The sequence below is a fragment of the Myxine glutinosa genome, chromosome 4, assembly GCF_964187855.1.
Source record: "Myxine glutinosa chromosome 4, kmMyxGlut1.1, whole genome shotgun sequence".
Classification (NCBI taxonomy): domain Eukaryota; kingdom Metazoa; phylum Chordata; class Myxini; order Myxiniformes; family Myxinidae; genus Myxine; species Myxine glutinosa.
In genome coordinates, this window is record NC_136264.1 from 183,963,676 (window position 1) to 183,985,903 (window position 22,228).

The 22,228-nt window shown below is 42.6% G+C and overlaps 1 protein-coding gene across 1 annotated transcript in view; it reads left to right on the forward strand.

Moving 5' to 3' along the window:
* LOC137425559 (uncharacterized) overlaps positions 1–22,228 on the forward strand; it is a 180,192-nt gene that overhangs the window by 2,972 nt on the left and 154,992 nt on the right. Inside the window, exon 2 of the mRNA XM_078775338.1 lies at positions 2,888–3,047. Coding sequence (XP_078631464.1) covers positions 2,888–3,047 — 160 coding nt within the window. The remainder of the gene's footprint in view (positions 1–2,887; positions 3,048–22,228) is intronic.

Sequence of the window (22,228 nt, forward strand, 5' to 3'; positions counted from 1 at the left end):
AAAAAGACCCAGAGGACCAAAAAGACCCAGAGCACCAAAAAGACCCAGAGGACCAAAAAGATCCTGAGGACCCCAAAGACAAAACCACACACATCCTGGCGAGGGTGTGCAATCTTTGATTGCTTTGTTGTTCTGCTGTGTTTCAAGTATAAATAGGCTAGAAACAGGTCAGCAGCAACTGAAATTGCTACTTACAAAATTCATCGTGATGTCATTGAATATACATTATACGGCTTGCCATTCCAACCACATAAGTTCTGGTCCAAATGAGTGCACACAGATGAGGCAGTTGCAAAATTCCTTGGAGCTCTTTTGAACATCTCCACAAATAGTCATTTGGGTGGGTATCTTTGCCCCTGAACATGTCAAAGACCTCACCCTACAGGGTCTTTGGAGAAGTAAAGCTGTGCACACCCATCTGCATGATTAGAATGAGCAATGCTGGATTTGTTGTGATGAAACCATTCCTCCGCTAACTCTGTGCCTAGAATCAACATATTTGGTTTATTGGCTTTAGGGGTACCTGATAGAACTAGTTTATAGGAATCCGGCCATGACCAATTGACCATCTACAATATAAAATCTTGAGGACTGGGAATGTTTAGTACATTTCTTCTTCTTTCTTTGTATGCAGCATAAGACTGTGGGGTAGCATCATTGGCTGAGGGAATGGCTGTGCCACTGATGCAGTTCTCTCTGCTGGTTAGGGCAGGAATTTGTAATTTGGTCATGGTGCCAGGGTTAGCTCGTCTACTCTCCACGAAGGACACCGTGGGATCTTTAACGCCCACCAACTAATGCCGGAGCACAGGACGTCCGTTTAATGTCCATTGAGGGACGGCGCACACCTTTATGAATCGCCGTGCCTGTGAAACACTGGGATGACGGTTTATAGCTGGGTCGGGATTTCAGTGTGCACACCTCTAGGTTTAGAGGCGAGTGTGTGTGTGTACCTCTAGGCCATCCTGTCCGGCCTAGTCCATTGCTGAGGGACAAAATGTGCTTTCTTACTTTCTTTGACGCACGAGTTGTCACCGAAGAAAACAGTGGAGGCAATGAATGAACTTATAAGCTTTTAAGTCACTTATTAGAATTCAGGTGAACTGTAACCTCCGTTGTTGATTCGTGCCTATTCTCATTGGCATCATCTTATAGCCAGCCGTACGAGTTAATGCATTTCTTGTGTTGGTCTTTGATGAGACGACCTGTATATAACCGGCAGCATAATGAATGACTCAAATGGAGGTGCAGGAGTTCTTGTTGCCGACGGTCTTCGGATGCGTGGATCGTTAGTGTGCGGCTGCATGTCCGCACGTTTCATCCTGTCAGCAAATTTGCTGCAATCTTCAAGTATCTGCTTTATTGGCACCGCGAAATAGAGCAATTCGCTAATTAGTTTTTGTAGCCGTAATGAATGTAAAGAGATCCAATTGATGACGAAACATACCAGGGTATTAACTTAACACTTGAGGGAGTTTAATGGAGCAAATCTTTATTTACTTATTTTGACTGCACAGCTCAACACTTTTATTCATTCCTCTCTTCTGTCTATGGAACCATCTTTCAGAGGCTGTTCTGTCTTGCTCTTCCATCTAGAGCTTCAAGCAAAGAGCGCCACCATGTCTTGTCATCCACAATTCTGACCCATGATCTTTATTCCTTTCCCCATTAACATTTCCTAACCCAATCATCTTGATAGTTTGTGTTTCCTCCCCTCCTCTCTTCCCTCTTTCCAGTTCGAGAATTCCATTCATGTCTGTCCCACTGTCAGATCTAACTTGCTCGTCCATGAGCCTCGCTCCTGTAAAGAGCATTTAAAAATCTGAACCTGATTAAAGCTGGACTCCAGAAAGGCTCATTTAATATTCTTTCTTTGAGTGGTGATGGGGGAATCACTACCATCTTCCTTCCACCTTCAGCATCCCAGCTTTCACCACCACATCTCTCCCATCGATCATCATCTTCCCAGCTTGGTGTGAATTTTTCTCTGATGTGGGAATTGGCCTTGCTTTTTTATCGTCTTTTCTGGACGTCGTTAGGTCGGGACATCAAGTGAAGGCATTCGCTCGCAGGTTACCGGATTTGTGTCACTCCGCTGGTCGTGAGGCTCAGGAATTTTATGCCCTCCCCCCCCCCCCCCCCCCCCCGCATGAAGCAGATAGAGGGGGTCAGAATGGGGGTAGAAACTAAATTGGATGCTCACAGGGAGGAAATGGAGCAGATGAGGGTGGCATCTGGGCAGGAGATGCAAGTGATGGGAGAAGAGATCAGAAGAGGTGTGAGTGAGGAGGTCGGAGGAGTGCGTGAGGAGGTGAGGCAGATGAGGCGTGTCGTGCATATCACGTGGTGAAAACGTTCCATACTCAAGACCTTAGGGTCGAGTGTGTGCCTCAATGTGATCCATTTGCATCAGATTTTCTCCCTCCACTGCCTGACTTGGTTATGACTGGTCAAAAGCACCGCACTGGCACGCATTATCACTGGCAAGTGAATGTTTCTTCAACGGAAGTCAAGAGTGCATAACCTGACGATTAAGCAATCCCTTTATAATATGATGTTCTGCCTGTCTGTGAAACACCAGGATGGCAGCTTATAGCTGCGTCAGATTTCAAACCCAGACTTTTAAAAAAAATACCTGGTTTTATCTCTGACTTCTCTAACAACCTGACCATGTTGATCCTAATTGTCCGTCATGCCGGTTTTCCTTTCCACTGCTTCCACAGTTTAGCAGTGCTGCACCCATCACATCTTGCATCAACGATAGACCCAATTTATGTGCTTAATTTTGGGAGTGATGTGTCAGGGGTTTTAGAGTGGCAAAGAAGTGAAGATGTTTTTCCTTGACTGCTGAACTTTTCCCTATGCTCTTTTTGTGCGCACGCAACAGGAACGCAAGCTTTGTGCGCACCCTTGCGTCGAGGTGTACACCGCCGACACCATTCACTACTTCCTTCCGCTTGCCAGGCAGTCCCATTTCTACGTGCCAGAAGTGGAGCCAAAGATTGTGCAGAAAAAGGGCCCGGCTGAGCACTCTGACACCGTTGCAGGTAATGCAGATGATCTTGGTTCTCCTGGACCATCCTAAGAACAGGTCCACGACTACCTTGAGGCGTGTCGTGCATATCACGTGGTGAAAACGTTCCATACTCAAGACCTTAGGGTCGAGTGTGTGCCTCAATGTTTTTTATGTTTAACTTCACTTGATCGAATATCTTTGCGATCCGATTTACACTGTGCCTACAAAATGACAAGGAAAATGCATTAAGTCTCCAGAGGTGATGGATTTGTTTACTGTTGTGCACAATTTATGAAGATGATCGTGATTATTTAAGAATATTGACACAGGTACAATAAATAGGTTTACGAAGGGTGGTTGGATTGGTTGTCACCTTCACGACCACGCTGGTTCACCTGGGAGCTGACCACTTTGTTTTGCTCAGTCAGATGTGCATATAGGACCATCGGACTTGCCTACCTAATTAATTAATTGCATCTACAGTAGCTGTATCTTCATCTTTATTGTTATTTTCTACCTTATTGTTTAGATGCTGCTTCCTTACACTGGGTGTTTCATTAAAATGTTTTAACAAACTTTGTTTTGGTTTATTTGAATGAAAGATTCATATCCCAATGCCTGAATGGGGCACTTGGTGATCTTTTTTTGGATTATTTTTGTATACAAAGTCGAGGCTCATGGAGGAGCTAGAACATAGAATGGATTGGGACATAGCAGAACAAAAGGAACAGTAGAGAGTGATGGGGTAAACATAACAGCAGCAGGGTTGAGGACAAAATATAGGGAGATTTTGAGAAATATAGGATGTGCGGAAGAATGAGGGCTAGGGGAGGATGCACGGGATGGACAAGACGCATACAGCCGCAAACTCTCAGGAACGATAAACTGTAAACTTAGAAGGAGGCAGTCTTGGGGATAGGGTTAACAGGTGTGGAAAAGATCATGGTTTTGGATGGGGATGATCTGAGATGGTGGTGAATAGCTGTCCTGAAGACCTGGAGGGAAGATTGAGATTGAGGAGAATGTGGAAGTTGGTTCCACATTTGGGGGGAAAGATTAACGAATGAGTGGAGGTGAGCAGTGATCCTGGATTTTGGGATTTCACCATATAGAGGTTGCTGACAGGTTGTGTGTGCCCTGCAGAAACTTGGGGGAATGCTGGACAACGCATGGAAATGTCAAAATAAAAACTTTCAATTCTTAATCAAATTTAGGTTAAAACATGAAATGAGGTCGTTTTGTCTGATCATCCATCTTATGTTGGGTGTCCCCTTTGGCAGGGAGAGGGGGAGGAGCTTGGCTTGCCTCCAGCTTCATTGTGAACCGATTCCATGTGGGGAATCAAACCATTTGTGTTTAAATATTAATCTATCTATAATTCCAGTAATCTCTGTGTGTGTGTCTGTGTGTGTGTCTGTGTGTTTGTTTGTCTGTGACCGCTGTTTCTCGACAACCACGGGTCCGATATACTTGAAACTTGCCAGGTATATTGCTGGGGACCTGAGGATGTGCCTTTTCAAGGTTTCATATTAATCGGAGAAGTAGTTACCGATCCATGGCGATTTAGCCGTTCGCCGTTCGCTTTGGCTTTGCGAATGGACCAAACCATTTCATGTAAATAGAGGGGGGGGGGGGGGGTTCTACCGTACTCGCAAGCCGTTCGCTTTGGCTTTGCGAATGGACCAAACCATTTCATGTAAATAGAGGGGGGGGGTTCTGTGGTCGTTACTGCCACGTGGTTTCAAAGTTTTTTTTTGTTGTTGTTGTTTGCACGCATGTTTTTTTGCACCCACGTACGGGCACGCCCTAGTATTCCAAATGCAGAAAGGAAAGCAATATACGAAGGATCGTGGTCGCTGGAGTCTGGAGGCATTACGTTTTCGGGTTGTCCGTCCGTCCATCCGTGTTAGGTTTTTGTTGCTGTGATAACTTGAGAACGGCTGAAGGGATCCAAGTCAAAGTTGGTGCAGATATGTATAATGAGGGGAAGATGAACTGATTAGATTTTCGGGTCATGGGGTCAAAGGTCATGGTCTGTAATCCGTTTATAACTTGAGAACGGCTGAAGGGATCTAAGTCAAAGTTGGTACAGGTATGTAGAATGATGTAAAGTTGAACTGATTAGCTTTTTGGTCCAAGAGGTCAAAGGTCAAATTTCAGACGTCCCATTGGGTGAAACTTCTGTTACCGAGCAAACCTGTGAACCAGTCATGGAATTTTCACCAAACTTGGTATAATTATATATTATGATGCAAAGATAATCGGATTACATTTTGGGGTCCAAAGGTCAAATGTGAGAGGTCATGTTAAGTAAAAAATTATGTTGCCGTGCCAACTTGTGAACCAGTGATGGGATTTTGAACAAACTTGGTACAAGTATATATGTATTATGCAAAGATGAACTAATTGGATTGTGGCACCAAGAGGTCAAAGGTCAGAGGGCATGTCAGGTAAAAATGTGACAACTTGAGAACTGCTGAAGGGATTTAAATCAAACTTGGGAGAAATATCTGTAATGATGTAATAATGTGGGTGGGGGCATATCAGTCAATGCCGCAAAGTTTTTATTTATTTATTTATTGCTTTAGACAATGATCTTCTTGACGTTTTACTAAGGTCTAAATAACTCGATCCTAATCCTAATTGGGTCACCCAACCTGTTGTATATGCATTTTTCTGTTGCATCAAAAAGGATACGATCATAGAGGAGCTACTATTAGGCCATTGATATTGCTTATTTTTAAAATATCCTCATGACGTTTTCCTTCAGCCCCTCAGGCTTATTCAAATCGTTGCATTATTACATTTGCAACATTATTACATTTGCAACTAGAACGCCACTCAGTAGAGCGCATGCTCCCGCCGTGGGTCTAGTTGGAATAATACGTTTTGTTTAACATCCCCTCTCCCCAAAACAATAAATGAAAAAGAAAGTAAGCCCTGACTGTCAGAGAATTTATTTTGATATATCTCGGAATTAGAGGAGAAAAACATCATTTAAGAATAAGAATAAATGCTTTAATGCAGTAAAACAGAAAAAAAATTCCCAAAAAAATTTCCTGGATCCGGAATAATATCCTGAGCTTCACCAAAAACTAATCAATTCTTCCTTATCCCAAGGGCAATCATCCCACCAACTTTCATCCAAGTCCGTTCAGAACTTTTCCAGATATCTTGTTCACAAACACATGAACATACGAACATACGAACACACACACATACGGACGGACACGATCGAATGCATTACTCCTTGGCGGGAGTAATAAGTCGTTGCCCGCACACCTGGCGCTGCAATGAAAACGCACAAAACCAATTAGGCCATAGGCCAGATATGGTCCTCGTGCACCCCCCCCCCCCCCCCCCCCCCACAACTCTACCACCCCATATATTTTTGAAGCACTCGGGTCCCCTCAACATGAAATCAACTGGTAACAGTAAATAAACTGGTTCTTACTATTCATTTTTCACACATATTTGATGGCACCCTTAAAATATATATTTTCCGTGTCGTTATGTTCCCTGAGATAGCTGAAAGTGGTCCGAGTTATATAAGTTATATATCATCTGAAAGGTAATTATCTGCTGGTCATTATAAATGGCATATATTTTAGATTTAGTGTTACCATTGGCCTCAAACATCAAGTCGAACAGCTATACCCCATGTTTCGCTGTGCCAACGTAACACTGACTAAGATATTCAAACTAATATTTCAAATCCAGCCGCACTAGACTTGATTGACATTAACAACAACTTTCTGGACATTCTTCATAAAAATACCTTTCATTTGATACCAAATGTGTATTTTTGTCAATAAAAATCTATCAGATATGACACTTCAAACAGAATGCAGGTATGCCTACAATCGCGATACCTGCACGAAATGATCGCGTTGATAGACATCGTCAGTCATGGAAGGTGCTTTAATTGGAAAGTGAAATATCATTCAATTGCTCATTGTTACTTGACAATATATTATTAAGTCACACTTTACCTCGATTTAGTTACAGGAATACATGCATGTTGCAAATGAAGCAGCTTTGTCAACCACTCGCTACTATTCAGAAATTTACCAGCTAGAACATCAGCTAGAATCTAGCATCAGCTAGAACATCAGCTAGAATCTAGCATCAGCTAGAACATCAGCTAGAATCTAGCATCAGCTAGAACATCAGCTAGAATCTAGCATCAGCTAGAATCTAGCATCAGCTAGAATCTAGCATCAGCTAGAACATCAGCTAGAACATCAGCTAGAGCATCAGCTAGAACATCAGCTAGAACATCAGCTAGAATCTACCATCAGCTAGAGCATCAGCTAGAATCTAGCATCAGCTAGAGCATCAGCTAGAACATCAGCTAGAACATCAGCTAGAATCTAGCATCAGCTAGAGCATCAGCTAGAACATCAGCTAGAATCTAGCATCAGCTAGAGCATCAGCTAGAATCTAGCATCAGCTAGAACATCAGCTAGAATCTAACATCAGCTAGAGCATCAGCTAGAACATCAGCTAGAACATCAGCTAGAATCTAACATCAGCTAGAGCATCAGCTAGAACATCAGCTAGAATCTAGCATCAGCTAGAGCATCAGCTAGAACATCAGCTAGAATCTAACATCAGCTAGAGCATCAGTTAGAACATCAGCTAGAACATCAGCTAGAACATCAGCTAGAATCTAGCATCAGCTAGAGCATCAGCTAGAACATCAGCTAGAATCTAACATCAGCTAGAGCATCAGCTAGAACATCAGCTAGAACATCAGCTAGAATCTAACATCAGCTAGAGCATCAGCTAGAACATCAGCTAGAACATCAGCTAGAATCTAGCATCAGCTAGAGCATCAGCTAGAACATCAGCTAGAACATCAGCTAGAATCTAGCATCAGCTAGAGCATCAGCTAGAATCTAGCATCAGCTAGAACATCAGCTAGAATCTAACATCAGCTAGAGCATCAGCTAGAACATCAGCTAGAACATCAGCTAGAATCTAACATCAGCTAGAGCATCAGCTAGAACATCAGCTAGAATCTAGCATCAGCTAGAACATCAGCTAGAATCTAACATCAGCTAGAGCATCAGCTAGAACATCAGCTAGAACATCAGCTAGAATCTAACATCAGCTAGAGCATCAGCTAGAACATCAGCTAGAACATCAGCTAGAATCTAGCATCAGCTAGAGCATCAGCTAGAATCTAGCATCAGCTAGAACATCAGCTAGAATCTAACATCAGCTAGAGCATCAGCTAGAACATCAGCTAGAACATCAGCTGGAATCTAGCATCAGCTAGAACATCAGCTAGAATCTAGCATCAGCTAGAGCATCAGCTAGAATCTAGCATGAGCTAGAACATCAGCTAGAGCATCAGCTAGAACATCAGCTAGAACATCAGCTGGAATCTAGCATCAGCTAGAACATCAGCTAGAATCTAGCATCAGCTAGAACATCAGCTAGAATCTAGCATCAGCTAGAACATCAGCTGGAATCTAGCATCAGCTAGAACATCAGCTAGAATCTAGCATCAGCTAGAGCATCAGCTAGAATCTAGCATGAGCTAGAACATCAGCTAGAATCTAACATCAGCTGGAGCATCAGCTAGAACATCAGCTGGAATCTAGCATCAGCTAGAACATCAGCTAGAATCTAGCATCAGCTAGAACATCAGCTGGAATCTAGCATCAGCTAGAACATCAGCTAGAATCTAACATCAGCTAGAGCATCAGCTAGAACATCAGCTAGAACATCTGCTGGAATCTAGCATGAGCTAGAACATCAGCTAGAATCTAGCATCAGCTAGAACATCAGCTGGAATCTAGCATCAGCTAGAACATCAGCTAGAACATCAGCTAGAATCTAGCATCAGCTAGAACATCAGCTAGAATCTAGCATCAGCTAGAATCTAGCATCAGCTAGAACATCAGCTAGAATCTAGCATCAGCTAGAACATCAGCTAGAATCTAGCATCAGCTAGAACATCAGCTAGAATCTAGCATCAGCTAGAATCTAGCATCAGCTAGAACATCAGCTAGAACATCAGCTAGAGCATCAGCTAGAACATCAGCTAGAACATCAGCTAGAATCTACCATCAGCTAGAGCATCAGCTAGAATCTAGCATCAGCTAGAGCATCAGCTAGAACATCAGCTAGAACATCAGCTAGAATCTAGCATCAGCTAGAGCATCAGCTAGAACATCAGCTAGAATCTAGCATCAGCTAGAGCATCAGCTAGAATCTAGCATCAGCTAGAACATCAGCTAGAATCTAACATCAGCTAGAGCATCAGCTAGAACATCAGCTAGAACATCAGCTAGAATCTAACATCAGCTAGAGCATCAGCTAGAACATCAGCTAGAATCTAGCATCAGCTAGAGCATCAGCTAGAACATCAGCTAGAATCTAACATCAGCTAGAGCATCAGTTAGAACATCAGCTAGAACATCAGCTAGAACATCAGCTAGAATCTAGCATCAGCTAGAGCATCAGCTAGAACATCAGCTAGAATCTAACATCAGCTAGAGCATCAGCTAGAACATCAGCTAGAACATCAGCTAGAATCTAACATCAGCTAGAGCATCAGCTAGAACATCAGCTAGAACATCAGCTAGAATCTAGCATCAGCTAGAGCATCAGCTAGAACATCAGCTAGAACATCAGCTAGAATCTAGCATCAGCTAGAGCATCAGCTAGAATCTAGCATCAGCTAGAACATCAGCTAGAATCTAACATCAGCTAGAGCATCAGCTAGAACATCAGCTAGAACATCAGCTAGAATCTAACATCAGCTAGAGCATCAGCTAGAACATCAGCTAGAATCTAGCATCAGCTAGAACATCAGCTAGAATCTAACATCAGCTAGAGCATCAGCTAGAACATCAGCTAGAACATCAGCTAGAATCTAACATCAGCTAGAGCATCAGCTAGAACATCAGCTAGAACATCAGCTAGAATCTAGCATCAGCTAGAGCATCAGCTAGAATCTAGCATCAGCTAGAACATCAGCTAGAATCTAACATCAGCTAGAGCATCAGCTAGAACATCAGCTAGAACATCAGCTGGAATCTAGCATCAGCTAGAACATCAGCTAGAATCTAGCATCAGCTAGAGCATCAGCTAGAATCTAGCATGAGCTAGAACATCAGCTAGAGCATCAGCTAGAACATCAGCTAGAACATCAGCTGGAATCTAGCATCAGCTAGAACATCAGCTAGAATCTAGCATCAGCTAGAACATCAGCTAGAATCTAGCATCAGCTAGAACATCAGCTGGAATCTAGCATCAGCTAGAACATCAGCTAGAATCTAGCATCAGCTAGAGCATCAGCTAGAATCTAGCATGAGCTAGAACATCAGCTAGAATCTAACATCAGCTGGAGCATCAGCTAGAACATCAGCTGGAATCTAGCATCAGCTAGAACATCAGCTAGAATCTAGCATCAGCTAGAACATCAGCTGGAATCTAGCATCAGCTAGAACATCAGCTAGAATCTAACATCAGCTAGAGCATCAGCTAGAACATCAGCTAGAACATCTGCTGGAATCTAGCATGAGCTAGAACATCAGCTAGAATCTAGCATCAGCTAGAACATCAGCTGGAATCTAGCATCAGCTAGAACATCAGCTAGAACATCAGCTAGAATCTAGCATCAGCTAGAACATCAGCTAGAATCTAGCATCAGCTAGAATCTAGCATCAGCTAGAACATCAGCTAGAATCTAGCATCAGCTAGAACATCAGCTAGAATCTAGCATCAGCTAGAACATCAGCTAGAATCTAGCATCAGCTAGAATCTAGCATCAGCTAGAACATCAGCTAGAACATCAGCTAGAGCATCAGCTAGAACATCAGCTAGAACATCAGCTAGAATCTAGCATCAGCTAGAGCATCAGCTAGAATCTAGCATCAGCTAGAACATCAGCTAGAATCTAACATCAGCTAGAGCATCAGCTAGAACATCAGCTAGAATCTATCATCAGCTAGAACATCAGCTAGAATCTAACATCAGCTAGAGCATCAGCTAGAACATCAGCTAGAACATCAGCTGGAATCTAGCATCAGCTAGAACATCAGCTAGAATCTAGCATCAGCTAGAGCATCAGCTAGAATCTAGCATGAGCTAGAACATCAGCTAGAATCTAACATCAGCTAGAGCATCAGCTAGAACATCAGCTAGAACATCAGCTGGAATCTAGCATCAGCTAGAACATCAGCTAGAATCTAGCATCAGCTAGAACATCAGCTAGAATCTAGCATCAGCTAGAACATCAGCTGGAATCTAGCATCAGCTAGAACATCAGCTAGAATCTAGCATCAGCTAGAGCATCAGCTAGGATCTAGCATGAGCTAGAACATCAGCTAGAATCTAACATCAGCTAGAGCATCAGCTAGAACATCAGCTAGAACATCAGCTGGAATCTAGCATCAGCTAGAACATCAGCTAGAATCTAGCATCAGCTAGAACATCAGCTGGAATCTAGCATCAGCTAGAACATCAGCTAGAATCTAACATCAGCTAGAGCATCAGCTAGAACATCAGCTAGAACATCAGCTGGAATCTAGCATCAGCTAAAACATCAGCTAGAATCTAGCATCAGCTAGAACATCAGCTAGAACATCAGCTAAAACATCAGCTAGAATCTAGCATCAGCTAGAACATCAGCTAGAACATCAGCTAAAACATCAGCTAGAATCTAGCATCAGCTAGAACATCAGCTAGAATCTAGCATCAGCTAGAACATCAGCTAGAATCTAGCATCAGCTAGAACATCAGCTAGAATCTAGCATCAGCTAGAACATCAGCTGGAATCTAGCATCAGCTAGAACATCAGCTAGAATCTAGCATCAGCTAGAACATCAGCTAGAATCTAACATCAGCTAGAGCATCAGCTAGAACATCAGCTAGAACATCAGCTGGAATCTAGCATCAGCTAGAACATCAGCTAGAATCTAGCATCAGCTAGAGCATCAGCTAGAATCTAGCATGAGCTAGAACATCAGCTAGAATCTAACATCAGCTAGAGCATCAGCTAGAACATCAGCTAGAACATCAGCTGGAATCTAGCATCAGCTAGAACATCAGCTAGAATCTAGCATCAGCTAGAACATCAGCTAGAATCTAGCATCAGCTAGAACATCAGCTGGAATCTAGCATCAGCTGGAACATCAGCTAGAATCTAGCATCAGCTAGAGCATCAGCTAGAATCTAGCATGAGCTAGAACATCAGCTAGAATCTAACATCAGCTAGAGCATCAGCTAGAACATCAGCTAGAACATCAGCTGGAATCTAGCATCAGCTAGAACATCAGCTAGAATCTAGCATCAGCTAGAACATCAGCTGGAATCTAGCATCAGCTAGAACATCAGCTAGAATCTAACATCAGCTAGAACATCAGCTAGAACATCTGCTGGAATCTAGCATGAGCTAGAACATCAGCTAGAATCTAGCATCAGCTAGAACATCAGCTGGAATCTAGCATCAGCTAGAACATCAGCTAGAATCTAGCATCAGCTAGAACATCAGCTAGAATCTAGCATCAGCTAGAATCTAGCATCAGCTAGAACATCAGCTAGAATCTAGCATCAGCTAGAACATCAGCTAGAATCTAGCATCAGCTAGAATCTAGCATCAGCTAGAACATCAGCTAGAACATCAGCTAGAGCATCAGCTAGAACATCAGCTAGAACATCAGCTAGAATCTAGCATCAGCTAGAGCATCAGCTAGAATCTAGCATCAGCTAGAACATCAGCTAGAATCTAACATCAGCTAGAGCATCAGCTAGAACATCAGCTAGAACATCAGCTAGAATCTAACATCAGCTAGAGCATCAGCTGGAATCTAGCATCAGCTAGAACATCAGCTAGAATCTAACATCAGCTAGAACATCAGCTAGAACATCAGCTAGAACATCAGCTAGAACTAGAAGAAGTTCACAAGAAAGCTTTTGAAGTAGTTTGTGATGTTGTAGATAAGGAGGTGTTACATAGCCACAAGGTTGTGAAACTATCAGACTTGAGAGCATTGTATGTTGCTCAGCTAGAAAGCAGCAATGTTGTTATACTGTAACAAATAAGGTGTGATTGTGTGTGAATTTAGCAATTCATATTTAATTGTGTTGAAAGTTAACACAGTGTTACCACATGGATCATCTGAGAAGCATATGCGGCAATTGTCGGCACACCTGCGGGCTGTTTACGGTGTCATATCTGATAGATGTTTACTGGTAAGAACACACATTTGGTATCAAATGAAAGGTATTTTTATGAAGAATGTCCAGAAAGTTGTTGTTAATGTCAATCAAGTCTAGTGCGGCTGGATTTGAAATATTAGTTTGAATATCTTAGTCTGTGTTACGTTGGCACAGCGAAACATGGGGTATCGCTGTTCGACTTGATGTTTGAGGCCAATGGTAACACTAAATCTAAAACATATGCCATTTATAATGACCAGCAGATAATTACCTTTCAGATGATATATAACTTGTATAACTCGGACCACTTTCAGCCATCTCAGGGAACATAACGACACGGAAAAGATATATTTTAAGGGTGCCATCAAATATGTGTGAAAAATGAATAGTAAGAACCAGTTTATTTACTGTTACCAGTTGATTTCATGTTGAGGGGACCCGAGTGCTTCAAAAATATATGGGGTGGTAGAGTTGTGGGGGGGGTGGGGGGGGGAGGGGGGTGCACGAGGACCATATCTGGCCCATGGCCTAAATGTCTTTCTCCTCTTTTTCGAGATAACATTTCAATATAGTACTGTTGGTTTTGGTCACTTTGCTGTTTTCTGCTGGTTGTGCTGCTCTACTTGCACGAGAGAAGTGCAGGTCTATGATGTCACGAGAAGGCGTCTTCCATTCATACACACATAATAGGTTTTGGATGTGCCAGCTCTCTCCCCTCTTCCCTCTCGACCTCCACACCTCACTTCCTCCCCAATGTTTGACTAAGGCTCTTGAACCTTTTGTTCTCTGATAACATAAGATAGTTTGTACCTGTATTATTAAGACAGGATGTTTGGATTAACACACTAAATCGGATTTTAATCCAAAGTAATGAGACAATTATTGTTGCCTATTTTTCCTTATATTTGATGCCAATCAATCTGCATTGCTTAATCCGTTTCCTCCACACAAAAACGCTTGTGCTAAAGGGAAATGCTATTCTGCAACAAGATGATTGGAAACTTTGTTGACTTGATTTTCGAGTCTTGGATCATATATTTTTTATATTTTTGGGGGAAAGAAAAGCATGTGGGATCTTCATCCATTGTGTGCAAACTGACTGTGCACAAGTATTTAACGATTAATGTGAGTTTGTAGATTTTTCATGGCTGTTTGGAATTTTGTCACACACTCATTGTTGCATTTTCACTCTTCGTCCGTTTTGTTAAATAATAATATATTCATGCCGAATTGCAATGAGGTCGAAGCACAAGACCTGTCAGATCACAGACAGATTTGCGACCTCTCTGCTTTTTACCCCCTCTCCAGTCTCGCACACCCTCCGACCCTCCACATCTCCTCTGGGATTCACTTGTTCTTTAAGTTACCCCCTCCTGGTTCAATTCCCAAAATCTAGGCTGACTGCACACCTCAACTCTTTTGTCCCTCTCCCCTACACCCCACCCTGTTTGCTGAACTACCTTCTTGAGGCTGTTCAAACCCACTCTTCCCTCCAAGGTTTAATGCAGATGATACATTATTTCATGCCATCACCCATCCCTACCTGTTATTGGTTCACGAGTTATCAAACAAAGTGACCACTATATTCGTCATGGGTGTGTGTCTGTCTGGGCTGTGTGTCTGTCTGTCCGCAGCATAACTACCCGATGATATCATCCGATCTTGATGAAACTTGGGTGGGAGGTTGATATCATGATCTCGTTTTGTCCTGCCTAGAGTGGGCGTATTGCACCCATTGTGGGCGGAGCCACGCCCGAAAAAGATGGATTTTTAGGGGGGTAATCGATTTCAAGCTACATCTTCTCTGAGGGAGTTGGTGGAATCTGAGAGGGGTTTCGATATTTGATTAGGCCAATGTCATGTGTCTCGCCCCACGGAGCTCGATTTTTCATTTTCGCCCCAAGGTCAAGGTCACAAGGTCACGGAATTTAGAAAAGTCGATTTGTGATGGTTTTATTACATTGTTCGCTTCCTGATAGGGTAAAATGTCGTACATGATCTTATATTATCACATACATCATGAAATACAAGTTTTCCAACAAATTACAGAATCTTTGACCTTTGAAGGTCACAAAGGTCAAATTTTCAAAGTTGTTGGAATCGAACCGAATTTTCGGTATTGTGTAGCTAACTAACCTCATAACTCATTATACATTATTTTCTATCTCATTTCAAGGTCAGTAACCTTCGTTTTTGACATTTCAAGGTCACAAAGGTCAAATTTTCAAAGTTGTCGGAATCGAACCGAATTTTCGGTATTGTGGAGCTAACTAGTCTCATAACAGATAATACATTCCTATTTATATATTTTCAATGTCGGTTTTGATCTTTGTCATTGAATACCGCTCATTCGTGAACCATCGTCGTCTCCTGACTTGTCTTTTCTACACCCATTTACCTTACCTAACCTTATCATCCCTTCTAGACCACTGTTTTTCCTCCCCCTGTCCTCTCTCTCTCTCTCTCTCTCTCTCTCTCTCGCTCTCGCTCTCCCTCTCGCTCTCCCTCTCCCTCTCCCTCTCCCTCTCCCTCTCCCTCTCCCTCTCCCTCTCACTCTCTCGCTCTCGCTCTCTCTTTCTCTCTCTCGCTCTCTTTTTCTCTCTCTCGCTCTCTCTTTCTCTCTCTCGCTCTCTCTTTCTCTCTCTCGCTCTCTCTTTCTCTCTCTCGCTCTCACTTTCTCGCTCTCACTTTCTCTCTCTCGCTCTCTCTTTCTCTCTCTCGCTCTCTCTTTCTCTCTCTCGCTCTCTCTTTCTCTCTCTCGCTCTCTCTTTCTCTCTCTCGCTCTCTCTTTCTCTCTCTCGCTCTCTCTTTCTCTCTCTTGCTCTCTCTTTCTCTCTCTCGCTCTCTCTTTCTCTCTCTCGCTCTCTCTTTCTCTCTCTCGCTCTCTCTTTCTCTCTCTCGCTCTCTCTTTCTCTCTCTCGCTCTCTCTTTCTCTCTCTCGCTCTCTCTTTCTCTCTCTCGCTCTCTCTTTCTCTCTCTCGCTCTCTCTTTCTCTCTCTCGCTCTCTCTTTCTCTCTCTCGCTCTCTCTTTCTCTCTCTCGCTCTCTCTTTCTCTCTCTCGCTCTCTCTTTCTCTCTCTCGCTCTCTCTTTCTCTCTCTCGCTCTCTCTTTCTCTCGCTCTCTCTCTCTCTCTCTCTCTCTCTCTCTCCATTCGTGGCCCACTGCCCATCGTCGGTTTGTTGTCTTTTTTTTTTTTTTTCCCCCCTTGTCACCTCCCCCTTCAACGAGCCTTAATCTTGTATCAAAAAAAGAAACAAGAAAGAGCAATCAGATATTGCAGACCCTCGCCAAGACGTGTTTATGTGGTGTATTTTGTGTGGTGTTTATTAGCTGCTGTATTTGAGCCATTTATTGATGACAGTTTATTGATGATCTTCAATCCATTATGGCTGCCGAACCATGTGACCGATGATGTCATCGATTTTATTCTCCCATACAATTTTTGCATAGATCATGCTCAAGACATTTCAAACTGATCGGATGAAGTGTTTTACTTGTCTTATTATGACGTCATATAATGAAGGGACCGATCACATCATCGTGAATGTTGTTCTCAATGGGGAGTACTTGACAATGAGACATGTTTCAATTTCTTCCATGGAGCGTTTTCAGAGATATAGAGGTGCAAAGTTTTTCAGTTTTTCCAAGATGGCGCCTGTACCACCACATGCCCATACCACATGGCCTATGACGTCATATATTTTTTAAATCTACAGGAGGAGTTGCTCCAATAGTGAAAATTTCATGTCAGTCGGACCAACGGTTGCAGAGAAAAGCATACTCACGTTCCGTGCAGACAGACAAACAGATGGACCCAAATGCAATACCCTCTCCTCTGGCAAGGGTAATAACTTTAGATTTAATATGGGCAAAATCTTTGACCCATTCGTTCATTCCCTTACTTCATGTCCCACTGCCCAATGTCGGTTTGTTGTCTTTTTTTTACTCCCTTGTCACCTCCCCCTTCAATGAGCCTTAATGTTGTATCAAAAAAAGAAGAAATCACTTTAGATTTAATTTGGGTAAAATCGTTGATAAAGGTGGCACGGTTCTTGCGCAACACATACTTTCTGGGGATGTTAGTAACTGATGAAGCTCCGATGAAGTCTTCAACACGAGCTGTGTGTGATGATGACAGCTGACTTTGAGCAAAGCAAACACTTGTCATTGTGTGTAAAGGGCACATCTGAATGTGGGTTATTATCTGATCTATGTACACGCAAACTTATCTCTGTCTGTGACAAGACATCATTTGCTCTATTGTCTGTCTTTGTATTCTGTAAGGAGAAATTATTGTTAGAATGGAGTCTCATGTCGGAATCCTGCATTACATATGAAGGATGGAGGAGAGCCAGTGATGGGGTGAGATGGCAGGGATGGTGATTGGACGAAGAGTGGAGAGCGATGGTGGGATAGAGGGCATGGGTGGAAAAGGGGAGAAACGTGTAGTGCAGCGTTTGTAAAGGGAGAAGCAGCAGGAGAGATTGGAATAGTTGTGCTGTTGAATAGCAAGACGGAGCAGCAGGAGTGGTAAAGGGAAATAGTTATAATGTGGTACTACAAGGCCAAGCCCAGAATTGCATGCTCACACTGCAGAGTTTGTTTTTATTCTGTATGTTGCGATACTGCAGTACCTCTTTCATAGGCAGTAAGAGGAGGATGAGGAGGTAAGATAGAATAAGGAAGGGGTGGTTTGGAGAGGACAAAAAGGGGCATCGAGGACAAAGAGGACATGTCTACCACAAAAAGCTAACTGGAAAGCATCTCAAAATGCAAAGCCCCACCTATGTCTGCTTTGTAATTGATGATGACAGTTAAAAAAAAAGAAGTACATTTTATTAATTTGTGCTCTCCATCTATACTATAAGGTATAGCCTGGTGTTGGCTTAGCGGATAGAGTGCCAGCTTGGGATCCTAGGATCCTGGGTTTGAATCCCAGTCGATCGCTGAATTAATGCCGGAGGGGTTGACTCGGCCTGTCATCCTTCCGAGGTCGGCAAATTGAGTACCAGTTCACTGGTAATTCCCTGTGTGTCGCAAGAGGTGACTAACAGGGTTGGCGGCAGGAAGGGCATCCGGCCATGAAACATTGCTTCAAAAAAGGGGACCACGGTGCCCGACAAAGGCCAACCCCTGCTCTGCGGGGAAACATGGTCTCTAAAGGTGGTTCTTCTTCTATCTATACTATAAGAGAGGTGTGTGGGTGTGCATGCGCACAGGTGGTGTTAGTCATTTGGGGGCCCCTGGCCAAAACTCAATAGTGGCCTGGTGGGGTCCTGTCAATCTGTCCACACACTGAAATACCATCTTGACGTCAGACTTTCTCTGAAGTCGATGTATTCGGTTGTTACTTATGGAATCTCAACCAAATAAACTTGCAAATGGGACGACAAGTCATAAGGCAATGGTTGTAGTGACTTCATTCCTCCCCCCCCCCCCCCCACTCCTGCCCCCACACCAGGGGTGTGTTCCATTACCAATCAGCTTCCTTTTGCTTGCTAAGCTGGCTGTTCCTTTAAAAATGTTTCAAATTGAGTGTTTTTATGTTTTGAAAAATTTATGACAAAAGCCCAATTGATAAAAGGTTATGGCCTGGAGAGATGGAGACACACACACACACACACACACACACACACACACACACACACACACACACACACACACACACACACACACACACACACACACACACACAGTGACACCGCCAACTGGAAAAATAATAGAATAACAGGAAAGTATAAAAGAAAAAAAGAGTTGGACAGAATTGGACTAAACAAAGAAGACTCTTTGGAATGGCTAAGAAGAATGTCAGCTCAAGTGGGATGGAGAACTAATCATTATCACAATTAAATAAATGAACATGATTATAACTAATTAATTGACATATGTGGGAAAATTACACGACCAGACCAGGAATCAAACCCAGGTCCTCTGGAAAACCGTACCAGTGCTTTGCCATCTGAGCTATCTGGGCGACCCTGACTGAGCATGCAATTTTCCCACATATAATTGCCACTCTCTTTCCGTCAATGCTTCCGGGGCACTCGCTGCCAACCATAGGAGCACCAATGGCCTGAATATGAGAGGGTCTTCCTCCAATGGGGGGTGGGGGGGGGGGGGGCGGGACAAATCCTTGTCTGCTATTACAATCACCACTGGGGGCATAAAATCATTATCAATGCCCAACACCAATGGCTTTAAGGAAATGGCAGGACTGAGTCAATCAGACAAGTGTAGGTTCAGAAGGTAGAAACAGAAAGTACGACCCACCTCCTGTCTGGATGTAAAAAACACATGTCAGAACAGCTGTATGCACAAAGGCACAACAAGTTATAGTCAGGTTCACTGTTAACAAATATAATTTCGTTCAAAATTTTGGTAGATTAGCAAAACTATACATTTTTGGAATATTCAGAGCATGAGGAATCCAAAAATTAATGTTTACATTTGCGTAGACACCTTTGCGAAAATGACACTCAGGACAGTGATGAAGATAGTCAGGTTCACTATGTTAACAAATATAATTTCTTTCAAAATTTTGGGATTAGCAAACCTGTACATTTTTGGAATCTTCAGAGCATGGAGAATCTGAAAATCAATGTTGGCATTTGCACAGACACCTGCATGGCCGCCATTTTGGATTTTGAAAATGGCCGCCGTAAAATAAAAATTTTGCGCGATCTCGGCTTCTAGTCAACCTAGAGACTTAATTAAATATGCTAATCCTATGTTTTCTGGGTCAAGGAATCCAATAAAGGCCTCAAAATAGTGCTCAGGATTATAGAAAAGCAACAAACAAAGGTATTTGAAAACCATTGTCTTTATATTTGTGATATAACTGTATTACATAATACATGATATTGCAAGTCCTTTGAAGTTATAGGTTGTTATAGGAAGTTATAGGTAGTATCAGATTGAACTTTAAGTCCTATACACAGGATCTACTAGGTCTATATACCGTTCAGGAATATGCTTTTACAGATCTTCATCACTGTCCTGAGTGTCATTTTCGCAAAGGTGTCTACGCAAATGTAAACATTAATTTTTGGATTCCTCATGCTCTGAATATTCCAAAAATGTATAGTTTTGCTAATCTACCAAAATTCTGAACGAAAAAACATAGTGAACCTGACTATTATGTGGAGTAATCCACTGGCATATCTGCCAGTGTTTCAATATTCCAGTTCCAGAAAATTAATGGAAAGATGATCCAAAAACGATCACTGAAAACAAGGAAGTAATGCTCACGTACGACCTAATTGTCTCATCAAGCGTGAACATAGAAAACAAAGCAATGCGACCAGACATAGTACAGAGGTACAAAAACGAAAAGAAGGCATTGCTAATTGAGATGTCAGTAACCAGCGATTTTGGCCTAAACAATGCAGAACTCAAGAAAATGACCAAATACCAAGGCATCAAAAATGAAGTGAAAAGATCCTGGAAGATGAAAAGCGCTGAAATTGTACCAGTGATTATATTGGAGCAACGCGAATGATAAAAAGAAGCTTGCAGAGATCTTAAAAACCATCCCTGGGAATATTACTACAAGAAAAGTACAGATTAAATCTGCCCGGGGCTCGGTGATGATCCTCAAAAGAGCCCTCAGTACAAAACTTTGAGAAGAAGAAAACTTCACAAATTGGTCCACGAATCATGATCCCTTACTGAAACAGAGGTGGATGCTTTGAGACCTGGGATGACTCCATTCCACATTTTAAAATCTGCATTTGGAGGTAACAACTGACAACACCCACAATGCATGTGCACAATTAATTGCAAAACCTCATCTCCTGCTGCATGGGGGATGGGCTAACAAATGTACAAACAAGACTATGTCACGGATAAGCAGTCTGGCCACAGCTGACTGTACCAATGCAGGGACTAAAATATAGGCACACAACAATCAAATGATGCTGAATGTATTGTGAAATATATATAATTTGATTTATCAAAACCAAATATAAACCACATGTGCAATATTTGGGTGCAGCCAATATCGAAATTTGGCCAACGTTGTATATAAGGGGATTGTGCACCGAGCTTTGCTTTGCACATCCAAACATGCCACAGCACATACATATATAATGAAATCGTCTGCGTTGCCACCAGGATTTGCCTTCAAAAATGGGACAAGAGGCAGAAAACCTGCCTTCCATGATTGTAAACATCTGGGGAGAAATTGTCACAACAAGCATTGAAAACCTGACTTGCATTTGCGAGCCTTTCATAAAGTTGGGTCTGACCTGTAAGAGTATGTACATAGACGTTTGAAATCCTCATTTCTTAACTGTTCAAATCCACAGCACCATAAAGTTTGTGTCCGCATGGGCAGTACGAGCAATAGCATTGTTCTGATTCATGAGGAGGCCTCAATTTTCCATGATGTTTGCTTGATCTCTTCCCTCAACCAAATCAGAAGACCTCAAAGGGTATTTTGTGATTCTTCGATCACATTTCAGGTTGATCTACAGCGATAACATAAAATGCATCCCCAAAGCCGCCTTTCCTGGTGATGCTTTTTGCTTCTGCTGAAGGGATTCTAGATCAAAGTAATACGAGTTCCCCTTGCAAGGAACTTCAATGCAGTAGGAAGCCATTAAACTTGTCAGGCCTGCCCATTAGTTACCAACCTATGGTTGTTTGTCCATGCGCTATCCCTTTTTAAATGCTCAGCGTCAAGCAAGGAAGCAGCATTTACCATTTCTGGAGTCTTTGGTATGACTCAAACCGCTGATCTCTCAGACTCAGAGCGGACGCTTTAACACCAAGTCTGGTAAATAAATCAAACTCGGCCACCACAGCAGCAGAACACCGAATCCTAATGACTAGACCACCAGGGAAAGTTTGATATGTTCCCAAATGAACCCACGTTTCATCATGTGTAAACAACTTGAGACGAAAATGCTGTGACCAAAACTTGCTTGGATGCATTCGCACACCACTTTTCCTGTTTGGGGAGGGCAATTTGGGAACACATCGGACTATAACCTTATTCAACCAAAGGCGTTGCTTGATTATGGTTTCAACACT